This window comes from Antechinus flavipes, chromosome 5 (assembly GCF_016432865.1).
Source record: "Antechinus flavipes isolate AdamAnt ecotype Samford, QLD, Australia chromosome 5, AdamAnt_v2, whole genome shotgun sequence".
NCBI classification, from domain to species: Eukaryota; Metazoa; Chordata; class Mammalia; order Dasyuromorphia; family Dasyuridae; genus Antechinus; species Antechinus flavipes.
Genome location: NC_067402.1, coordinates 224,181,367 through 224,193,473, shown reverse-complemented (window position 1 = coordinate 224,193,473; position 12,107 = coordinate 224,181,367). Strand labels below are relative to the sequence as shown.

The following is a 12,107-nucleotide window of genomic DNA, read 5'->3' as shown; positions in this document are numbered from 1 at the left end:
ATAAATTTATAGACAATACAGTAAATCTTACAGCTTTTTACATCTTTTTAAAAAAATTTTGCTGCTATTTTATATAATTTGGCATTTATTTCTTAAGATTTTGACATATTTGTTTAATTCATTATGAAACCAAACATATTAGTTATAAGCATAGTTTAAGTAGCCCATTTTTCCAAATCTAGCCATAATTATGGACAATAGGTTTTCACTGAAGCCTTTCATTGAGTTGACTTCTCTATTCATTAGATAAACTTCTTACTTCTCTGACATGTAGCATGATTCAGTATTCTGTCTCCACTTGGAAATTTTTGTAAATACAGAATAATTCCATTTTTCATTACCTTAGTATTTTATCTGCCCTAATTCACCATTGAAAAACAAGATCTCCACAGAAAATCCCAAAATATTTTAGGGTAAATATTTTTTCCACAGTCTGATGCCCAGGTTTAGCAGACTTTGGATTTTAGTTTTTTTTTTTTTTTTCCTTTGCCCATGACAAATTTTTTCTACCAGTGATTAGCTACAGTAACAACCTGGGTGTAAGCTAGGTGCCAAGTCCTCTAAAAATCTTGCTTTTTCATTTTCTTCTGTGCCATTGATTCTACTTCATAGTGGGCTTAAAGTGAACTTGGTGTTTTCGATTTCCTCACATTATTAATCTCTGCCATCTTTGAAAGTCTGTTCTTTAAGAGCTACAACCATCAAATATTTCCTTGGCCGTAATCAAGAAATCTTTGAAGAATTTAAAACTTCAAAATTTAACAAAATTTAAAACTTAGCAAAGAGAGCAATGTGGGGAAAGCCAACAGAATTAAAAGGGAACTAACTAAAAGTAGAGAAACCAGTTCAATCCAGTTTCATCTGGTCTAGGTCAGTCACCCAGATGACAATAGAAGCACACATTATTCACACTTTCAAAATTGTTGGTTAGCCCAAGTGATTTGCATCACCCTGATTTCATTCTAAAGGTCTGATTATACAGTGTTCATACAGGTAGGTACTAAGATATCTCCTAAATTTGTTCTATGTGCAGCTAATAATATAATAGAAAACATTTTTTTTAATTTTTTGGAATAAAAAAGTCCCTTAGGAGGGTGAGTTAGAGAAATTTATACCTCTCATTTTGACTTGACACCTATTCTTCTAAAACTGTGGAGGGATTCTTTCCTTTATCCAAAAATAAGACTCTTTAAAAAAAGAAATGTTTGAAAATCTTATTAAAGATTTCTAGTTCTCCAAAACTTACACAATATATCTCTTGAATCTGAAAAAAAAAAAAAAGGACTACCTGACCCTTCCATACAACATTTAAAGTTTTGGCCTAGATGGTTTCCATGGTTGCGGAGATTGTGTGATTTCTTTCTCTCAGTAAATTTTGGTATTGTTTCAGGTGGTTTAATATTAAAAGGGATCAAACTATCCCAGCAGTTGTCTTATTGTTGTCCTGCATCTCATTCAAGACTGTCCAACTTTACTTCTAAAGCCCTTCTTGACATCTACCTGGCCCAAAAAGAAGGGCCATTTGGTGGTTCTTTTTCCTAGTGCTCCTAGAAAAGAGAGATTATGGAGTTTGACAGTGCAGAATCTTTATTCTATTTAGGGTTGGGCAGCGTTAAGTGTCCTGGCTGCTCTCCCTTCCATTGGGATTTCCCTTGTTCCTCTAGTATTCAAGGTAGCAATGACTGCCCCAACCCTCTTTTGTTTAATCAGGCTTCCTCTTCTCTCCCCACTCCCCCACCTCAGCCATTTAATATGCAATGCATTATGCATTGGTGATTAAAAATTTCCACTTCTCTTCCCTCAAAAAAGAAGCATTCCTTCCTTCACAAAGTTTAAATTCTGTTAGGAAGATACAATAATGTAAATGGTGGTGGTGGTGGTGGAGAAAACAGTAATAATTGGGAAAATCACAGAAAGCTCCATTGAGAAAATATCCTTTGAACTGGGACTTGAAGGGGACGATAAGGATTCTGAAAATCAGAATGGATGAGCTGAATTTCTGGCCTAGGGGACAGCTGATCATAGTACAAGGACATAAAGAACAATGCAAAGAAAGTGGAACAGATAGTACTCCAGGCTAATTGGAATGGACTATAGGAAAGTGAGTGACATGAGAGAACATTGGGGAAAGCAGGTTAGAGCCAGTGCCTAAAGGTAGTAGGGAGCCATTGAACAGGGAGCAAAATATTGTGGTCAGATCTTTGCCTTTTTTTATTTGGGCATCCTTAGAGAAGGGGAGAGACAACAAGTGGAAGCAATTAACAGTTTTTGAGGCAAGAAACATGGAGTCATGTTATTTTCCTTCTAATATCTTGTTAGAGCTCTGTTAGACCAAGGAAATTCATCAAGAAGTGAATTAGAATTATTAATAAACCATCTTCAAAAAAAACAAAAAAGGAAAGAAAATCAATCAATGAAGGCCAGGGCTCCTAGAGTATGGGCTAGAAGTGAAATCAAAGACTTGATTGGTGACAAAATCCCTGAAAGGACAGAGGGTCAGAAATTATACCAAGATTTCCCTTTTAAATAAGTATGAACTTACTGTCTAACAGTATCAGGACTATATTAGTCTTCCAAAGTTTTAACTTACCTCAGGCTGCTTGTAGGCCTCTTTCACAACTCTGCCAGAAAAAGGCTCTCCTACCCCAGATCCAGTTGTTGTTAGCAACTCTTATTCAAGGATATTAATTTTTTCTTATACTAGTTTTTCTTAACAGGGTTTGGTTTTGCTTGCATAGAATTTTTTTCTTTTAAGTATTGCTCTGTGTCATCCTTCCAATTAGCCTTATTAATAAAGAGAAAGTTAAGTAGAGCCTAAGAAAGCAACTATGTATTTCTCACTGCACTAAGATTTTGGTTTTCTGTCTTCAGTTTTGCCATTTAATCCAAATCTTCCCATCTTTTTCTGTTCATTGGTTTGGTAGTTTTTATGTCACAGAAATTTGTTCTTTGTATCCCTATAAAGGAGGTCAGCCCCTTTGTTTCTAATTTTTTTGCTACCAAAAAGAGTAAAGCCGTGAATTTTGTAGTATGTGTAAGATCTTTCTGTCACAGAAAAGTGGTTTTATGGTTTCTGCTTATATTTCCCTAATGTTAGAATATTCCAGTGATTTATTGGAGTAGGTTATTCACTCTAGTATAATCATTCATGAAGCCCCATAATGTCTATCATAAATATGTAAGTAGTATGTGGTTCAGATAACATAGACTTAGAAACTCCAAAACATTGTATACGTAAATATTCAGAAACTAAATTTTTTTCTGTCTTTTCAAAGAACACATTGTAACTATTTTTTACTTTGGTAGTTTTTTTTCAACTTTGATCTTTGCATAAAAGCAATAAAATTATGGGGGAATACAAAAGAAGGGAATACTTAACTTGCCTAATATGTGCTAAGCTCCTGGATTACAAAAACAAAAAGTGAGCTTTGCCATTAAGGAACTTAGATTCAACTGATAGATGTAACACATACATGTATATATTATAACATACTTAATGATAGCATTTATGTAGTGCAAGCAAAGCACTTGAATAATATTCTTTTATTTGATTCTCACAACAATTTTGAGGGGAAGGTGCTGCTAATAACCCCCATTTTACAGTTAAAGAAACAGGTTAAATGAGATGGCTGTGGATCCATAGCTGCAAAAAAAATGTTGAGGCCAGATTGCCGCTTACAAGCTCTTTTAAAAAGAGCTCACTTGAGGGGATCAGAAACAGCTTTCTATAGGAAATGCCACATGAACTGAACCTGAAAAAAATTGAGGGGACTCTGCAGGAGAGCTGAAGAGAGCAGGTTTTGTTCTCTTCCCAGAGCTAGATGATAGCTTACTAAGTTTAGGAAAACCAGTGTGTCTAGCACCCAGCTTCTTAAACTGATTCACAGACTTCATATGGGGTCTCATAATAGAATGTGGGGTTATGACAGTAAATGTTTGATTTGTATGCCTATTAGTTTGGTAGGTTTAGAGGGGAATAGGAGGAGTCTGCTTAGGTGTGTTAAGAGATGAGATAGCCAGGGGATATATCTATTTGAAGAAATTTGACATATAGGCAATCAGCTGAGCAGTACTAGAGTGAGTTATGGAGAGTCTTAAGCTAGCTATCTAGTTTAGGTTGCCATCTGCTTAGAGGTGATAAAATAGATTAGAACTGATAAAGAGGATCAAAAGGAAGGTGTACAGCAAGAAAAGATGGGCCAGAGGAAAACTTTTAGGCTACTGGAGTGATTTGTGAATAAAGATCCAACAAAGTATTCTGAGTGGCAGCAGTCAAGTAGGAGGAGGAATCAGTCATTGATCTTGGAAGAGGTAGTTTTGGTTGTGATAAGGTTGGAAATCAGATTGCAGATGTTTGAGAAATGAGTGAAGGCAGACAAAAATTGGAGACAATAAGTGTTAAGTGACTTTGAGTAGGGTTTGGCTATGAAAGAAAAAAGATTCTAGTTCAGTAGCTTAAGGAAACTTAAAAGGGTCAAGTATGGGAAAAGAAGCTGATTTGAATGGAAGAAGGCTCTGGAGAACAGCTCATACTATTGCCATTTTAAAAGATGATGCTGAATTGGGTGGGCCAGTCATTGGGTTAGAATCTGGAGGAGATGCTTGTGTTTGAGAATCTAGTTTTAAATGAGCCTGTAGTAAATAGATTTGAGGAGACCTTACTAGGGTTTTCTTTAATTCAGGTCCCCCCCAGAGACCCAAACTGAATCTGAAGCCCCGGAGTGCCCCCAAGGACGAAGATTCATCAGCTAGCACCTCACAGTCTAGCCGAGCTGCCTCCATCTTTGGAGGAGCAAAGCCAGTGGATACAGCTGCTAGGGAACGAGAAGTAGAGGAGCGACTACAAAAGGAGCAAGAGAAACTGCAGCGTCAGTTGGAGGAGCCAAAACTAGAAAGACGGCCCCGGGAGAGGTGAGGTGGGAAATACATACTAGGAGTTCCCTGTTCGGACTATGCTTTCATCTTCTCTTTCAGAAAAATATTAGTCTGCTTCTGCCCTCAGCCATGTGTAATTAAGCTGAAATCGAGTGGTGGTACTAAATGACTCCAGAAAGTCCAGGCTCCTATCATTTGGGCAATAGATACTGATATTGCATCCTCTTCTGTCTCATAGACACCCAAGTTGGCGAAGTGAAGAAACTCAGGAACGATCAAGGACAGGAAGTGAGTCTTCACAGACTGGAAATACAGCTCCATCTGGCAGAAGTAAGTTAAAACTAGATAAAAAGAGGGAAAAGGTACCTTAGTTTTCTATACTCTTTGAAGCCAGAAATAGTATGCAGAACCGAAATCTACACAGATTATCCAAAAAACATGTTTTAATTAGTTTTCCCAAATACTAGAGCTTATTTAGAATACACTTTCAGTTATGTTATTGAGCTGAATGTATTACAGTACTTTCTTTCCCAAGTCTATATATACCATGCTAAAGTTTCTCCATCTAAATGTTTTATATTTGAAAATATATAAAAGAGGCCTCATAGCTGAAGTTGTATGTCATTTTTTAGTGCATATTGTAGGAGTTTGATAGAAGTATATGATTTTTAAAAATAGCTTCTTTTTCAGATGTAAACCCTAGTTTTATAGGTCAGAATGTGTGTAAATTTTTTGTAGATACATATTCAATTGTGTGCTTATTTATATGGATTTGCACTTCAAGGGGAATTGATAGCTTGTGAAGAACACATGGCATTTGTGTCCAGAAATCAATATACTAACCTAATAATGTATCTTAACCAATTTATTTTTATTTTAGATTAGTTTTTTTTAAATTGCTCTAAAGGACGTGGCAAAGCCATATATACAAACTAACTCCTGATACAGTTTGAGTAGGTGGGGGTTTAATTTTACCTATGATATGGTAGTCATTAAACCAAGATAAAAATCCAACATTTGTCATCTATAAAATAAGGCCAGTCATCATAGTGATTTACCAATACTAAGCAGTACCTTACTACTGGGAAAGCTCTTTTAAATATTTTTACATTTGACAATATTCTTGGGAACAGTAAAGAGAAAAAACTGAAGTTGATTGTGAAGTATTTATCATCCTGCTGTAGCATTAACAGATAGAAAGAAAACAAAGTCACTGTGCTGAGCTTGTACCCTTTCTGTTGATGGGTTATTATCATAACTGTCCCTACAGACACACGAAGGAGGGAGAGTGAGAAATCTCTAGACAATGAAACATTCAACAAGGAAGAGGACTCTCAGTCTCCAACCTCCAAGCCTTCTAAATCAGATCAGCTTCCCTTAAAGGTGATGCCCGCACCCCCACCAAAGGAAAATGCCTGGGTGAAGCGGAGCTCCAACCCTCCTGCGCGGTCTCAGAGCTCAGACTCTTCAGAGCAGCAGTCTCCCACAAGGCGAGTCTGGCTCAGCTATGGGGATTGGGGTCTCCTTGATGATGGCTATTTTATTGATGCTATACCACCACAGATTTAAGATTACCAGTAAAAACATAGTGGTAGCTAGATGGTTCAGTGGATAGAGGACTGGCCCTGGAATTCAAATCCAGTCTTAGACCTATAACACTTAAAGCTGTGTGACCCTAGGCAAGTCACTTAACCCCAAATGCCTTACAAAAGAGAACAAAAAGGTTAAAAGGAGAGGATAAAAGCATTTTGGGATATACTAAGCACCTTACAAATATCTTGGTTAGTTTTTCTAAGACAGCTGCTTTTATAATCCATTTTACAATAGGAAACAGACTTTCCCGGGCTCAGACAAACTAGGAAGTGTCTACGGCTAGATTTGAGCTCAAACACTTATATCCATTGTGTCACCTCCCTGCTCCTGATAAAACATTAGCTATGATGTCTTCCGTGTTATCTTCCCTTTTCTTTTAAATATGATATTCGTTGTAATGTTGGAGTGCCTTTCAGAGCTTTTGACAACATATTCCTAAATTTCACCACATAGGCCTCCTTGGACAGTTTTGATAAATCTTGTTAATGTCTGTTTTTCTCTAGTGGTGGAGGAAAAGTAACATCCCAGCAGTCTGAGGAAGGACCAGCTAATATTTCAAGAAAAGGTAAGGTATTTCCTGGAAATAGTTCTTTAACTTGTAGCCTATGTAAAATGCACTTTGTCTCCCTGTCCCCTAAGGCTTTACTGATGCCTGGTCAGTGCCTCCTGCTTGACACTAGAGGGCAGGAAAGCTCTCTTGAGACAGTCCAGGGCCCTGCCCTTTCCTGGTTGAACATTCATCTCTGAGGGGGGAAGAAAAAACAAAGGGAAGGAAATGAACATTCTCAGTCAGAATTGAAAGACCAAAGCCAAAATCATTTTAAAATGTCATGGCTCTTTGAGAGAGAGTGAGAAGGAACCTTTAATTAATCCATCGAAGTATTGATTTAAGGGTGCCATGTCCATTCTAAACCACTTTGCCCCCTTCACCCAAGCCTTTAGAAATGGGGTGAGTGATTACTTCTCTTCAGTAATTTTGTAATTTCTATTCCAGCAGATGAGAATAAGGTAGATGGGGTGAGCATGCTGAAAGGCCAAAGCGGGAACTCCAACCGTGGTCCAGTGGAAGGAGGAAGCAAAGACCATTGGAAGGAGTCTGATAGGTACAGTTGTGTTCTTGTGTTTTCTCGTTCTCTCTCTCTCTCTCTCTCTCTCTCTCACACACACACACACACCTCCCTCCCCACCCCCACCCCCACCCCCCAAAAAAAATCCGCTTCTTTTCTGTCATGAATATGTCTGGCATCACACACAAAAAATGAATGGCTTTATAGCCAAGAAACCATAATTCTCTGCAGCCATAATTCCCAACACAAACCTTAATTTTATCCCACTATTGAATTTGGGACCGTTAAGATCATTTAGTTCAATTCTGACCTTACAGATGAGAAAACTGAGACACCAGGAAGGTAACTTGTCCAAATATAGAGATTCTGAGCCCAGTTATTTTGTGTTCTCTATCATGCCGGTCTAGATGTGGCCTCTTTTGCTGTCTCAGATTGTAACTGCCAAAGTTAAGCATCCATGAGACTAGGTTCCCATGGATAAATTTTTGCTAAACTCAGTAACGTCTGTAGTAGGCAACTTCAGGTTTAGGATATTAGAAATTTCAGAATGTACAGGTATGAGGATAACAGGTATCTAAAAGGGGATGTTCATTTTTTTCCCCTTTCATCTTCTTTTGCAGGAAAGATGGCAGAAAAGATCAAGACTCAAGACCTGCATCTGAGCCAAAGAAACCTGAAGAAAATCCGGCTTCTGTAAGTATTAATGTGTTAAATTTTTAGTTTTTGTTTGCTGACATCTTTCTTAAATTCTACTTCTTTGGGACCTTATAACTTTGAATTGAGTTAGCTTACCCATGATAAAGGTAAATAGGAGTAGTTTTGGTGTTTTGTTGAAATTGATCTTTCTGCTCTTATTTGGGATAGAATGAGAAACACTAACAATAAGTGCATAATATATTTAACCCTTTTCCCACCCCTGAGATGGGGGAAAAAAGCTTTTAAAAAGAAAGAAAGAAAAATTGGCAAGTATCCTAAGAGGCAAAAAACACAAAGAGGGGGAAAGGATAGCAGACACTATATGACTAGCCAAGGCCTATTTATTACAGTACAAATAACGTTTGATTTTTCAGAATACATGCAAAGATAGTTTTAAACATTCACCTTTGCAAAACCTTGTTTCCCAAATTTTTCCTCCCTCTTTCCCCATCTCTCCTCCCCTAGACAGCACGTAACCCAATATAGATTGAATATGTGCTATTCTTCTAAACATATTACCACATTTTATGCTACACAAGAAAAAAATCAGATCCAAAAAATGATCACTCTGATTCTTTATAGAAATTCAGTTCTGCAAGCAAGTACGCAGCTCTCTCTGTTGATGGTGAGGATGAAAACGAGGGCGAAGACTACAACGAATAAACCTCCACATCTTGTGCTTTCTCCCCGTCTCTCGCCAACCTGCAACATTCGAGAGCAAATCAAACCTCTATCCAGACAAGACAAAATAAAACTCACCATCTCCTGGAGACCTTTCTTAACTTTTTTTTTTTAAGGAAAAAAAAGGAAAACAAAATGAAATTCTTTTGCATGCTGCTGCAGCCTTTAAAGTATTAAACTAACTGGAGAATTTCCAACCAGTGTAGCCAGAGAGAGAAAGACGTACAACTTTTTAAAGGAAAAGTTCTGATGTGTTTTAGCAGCACCATATAACTGCCTGTATGATTAGTGCCTAGGGTCCTCCTTTTAGCAGAAACGTTAATAATATTAATGTGTTGGTTTCTGAAAGCTGGTTGGGCGATAGGACAGATACAAGGAAGGAGGTGGGTTTTCTCCCTCTTAATTCTTGCTATCTTATTATGGCATATATGAATTCTGAAACATTATCTGAATAAAACTTCCATCCTTGAAGGTAGGATAACTAGTCTCTGAGGTTATTTTAGTCTCCAGGAGGCTGCCAGCCCCCTCCTCTCATTTTATCCCATGCTGTTGGGGGCCAGTAACAGAGGGAAATGTCAGTCCAGTTTTACCCCCCAAGGGGGTGGTTGGGAATTGGTGGCGAGAGGACAAGACATACTGCTTGGTGACCAGATGCAGTGGGAAAGGAAATCTGGCTCTAAGGGTGATGTAAATCCTTTTGGACCAGATAACAGTGAAAGGTTAGAATCTCCAGGAAACAGATAAGCAATTATTTCTTGGAACATAGGTGTGGGAACTTCTAGATTCATCCATAAGCTGTTGCAAATCCTGAATCTTAGGAATTTCAGGCCTTAAGTACAGTTAAAGTCTTGTGTACTTCCTTACTACCCACTCCCCTTTTCTGCAGTCTCCCAACTAACATCTTCTGTTTATGTCATGTAACAGGTCATTTCTTGGGCCTCAGATTCCAGGGAGCTGTCAGGTGAGGAATTGAATTGCAATTAAAGCAAAAGAGCCACCCATTGCTCCCTTTTGACCCCTCTTGCTACTCCTCGTTCCTCACCCTGGTCTGTGACAGCACCAGCTTCCTTGATCCCTTGTGAGCACCAGCAAACTGGAAGAGGTGATCTTAGCAGGTGAACAAGGAATGGATTGATAGAGGCTATTAAATTGGTAGCCTTTGCCCTGCCATTTTCTCCATTCCTTTTGATGATTGTTGTTTTTAGGAGTTGTCCTTCTCTCCACTGGAACCCCACACTAATATTCAGATTTATTATGTGGCCTAGACCAGTGTGTGGCTTTTTATCTTCCCCTGAGAGAATAAATGATGATTGTAAGAGAACTACTCAACAGGGCATTGGTTTCTGTTGCGACACAAAAGACCATTGTACTTGATTTTATGTGCAACTTTGTGAGGGTCAGCTCAGTGTAGATACTTTCTTCCCCTTCACCAAATATTAGCACCTATGAGAGGAGGATGCCACCCCAGTCTCTAATACTCGCACAATTCTTCTCCAGGCAGTCTTAGATTGTTCCCAGCCCAGCCAAGTTGGCGGGCTGGTGTTTGTGCGGCTGCAGCAGTGGGTATATTGAATCATTTTATAAGGTGGAAATAAAAGGTAGACAAATTGAATAAATTACTAAGTACGAGTAATTGGTATGGATTGGCCATTAGCTAGGAAGTGGACATTTAGAAGGCATATCCAGACTTAGGCAGTTATCGCCCATCTGCCATAGGTGTTGATAAGGTAGGGATTGCCCTCTTCATTTCTACTCTCCTTCCAAATAGTTGTATCCAAGAAGCTGTTCTCTCCACTTCCCTTCTTGCTCCCTCTGTTAGACCAGGTACAAGGATTGATTTGCGTCCAGCACCTGAAGACATGTAAAATTTGTACAAAGATATCTTCTATGAAAATGATTTGTAATCTGTAGACTTACTACCTGGGAGATGTCTTATGATGTAAAATCCCCATCCTTTGGGCTGTGGGATTTGGTGGTGTTTTTTTTTTTCCGGGTTTTTTGTTTTGTTTTGTTTTGTTTTCTCCAAATAAACCTAATCTTTAAAGTTCCTTTTTAATGCTGAAATTCTTTTATTTGCACATTTAGTGCTTATAAATTTTTGGTACATGGGCATCCTACTACCCCCCCAGTTACTGAAAGTTCATATTCTCATAGCTTACAAATGGATGCTGTTCTTTGAAGAGGATCACTGTAAGCAGCATCTCATTGAATGCAGACTAGGAATTGGGAGCATTTAAATACCAGTCTCTACCTATTTCCCATGGTGTTGCCTTTGAGTATCTTTTCTAAGGTTATCCCAGCCCATTTCCTCTGCTGTTTCTCTAAGTCATACATGAAGGGCCAGGAGTTCTTGAGAGTGTGTGATCAGCATAGTCATGGCTGTTTTTTCTCCATATTTTCATTTTTATCTTCAAATACTTGAAAAAAAAAAGAGGGGTACTTTCCCTTCTCCATTGCAATAGAAACCAGAAGTTGACAGTCTGCATATAAAAAGCTAAGACCCAAGGTCGCAATTAGCTGCACCATTTATGATAAAGTCAGAGGAGCCACAGCCCTTCCATTGGACCTAGTGGGGAAAGAGATTAGAAACAAAAATCTGAGGACGTAAGGAATCTTGAAAACCTCAGGCATCAGAGGTGAGGGAATGGGACTAGAGCCATGGATTTCACTTGGCCTAGCTTGCTGACATTTGTGGTTCCTTCCCTTCTAAGAGGGTCAGTGGTGCCCCCAGCCAAAGGTAAATAAGAATGAGGACATCCTGCTTAGGGCTAACCTGAGGTTATGAGTAGAGAGAACACCACCTTTCCACCTCTCTTAAATCCAGCTTTAGCTACTTGTAAATGTCTTTCTGTAGCCTTAGCTATATTGGCCTGGTTAGAGATTGGATTGGTAATGGGTAGAAATGAAGAATGAGCTAATTTGGAGCTATTATCCCTGGTTCTGGTCCCAGATCAGCTATTGAAGTGCCTATGTGGATCAGCCAGCTAAGTCACAATCTCTATGGGTCTGTAGATTCATTTTTAAAATGCAAAGGTTAGTTTAGCTTCTAAGGCCCTGCAGAGCTTCAGATTTTGTTCTCAGAATGAATGTTATGGGAATAAGGCAATCTTAATAGAGGTGATATGTCTTTGGGCCAGTTGACTACATTCTTTCCCATTTGGATGGTCACCTTCCCTTCCAAAAAACTTGTGTCCA

The 12,107-nt window shown here is 38.5% G+C and overlaps 1 protein-coding gene across 2 annotated transcripts in view; it reads left to right on the top strand.

Moving 5' to 3' along the window:
* Positions 1–10,960, top strand: part of EIF4B (eukaryotic translation initiation factor 4B) — a 38,847-nt gene extending 27,887 nt beyond the window's left edge. Inside the window, exons 9-15 of one of the 2 annotated variants that reach the window (XM_052000296.1) lie at positions 4,683–4,911; positions 5,114–5,205; positions 6,146–6,365; positions 6,972–7,033; positions 7,466–7,571; positions 8,156–8,228; positions 8,814–10,960. In XM_052000296.1, the coding sequence (XP_051856256.1) occupies positions 4,683–4,911; positions 5,114–5,205; positions 6,146–6,365; positions 6,972–7,033; positions 7,466–7,571; positions 8,156–8,228; positions 8,814–8,894 (863 nt within the window). In that variant the 3' untranslated portion in view covers positions 8,895–10,960. Of the gene's footprint in view, positions 1–4,682; positions 4,912–5,113; positions 5,206–6,145; positions 6,366–6,971; positions 7,034–7,462; positions 7,572–8,155; positions 8,229–8,813 lie in introns of both variants that reach the window. The other variant, XM_052000295.1, reaches the window with a different exon arrangement.
* Positions 10,961–12,107: the final 1,147 nt, after the last annotated feature.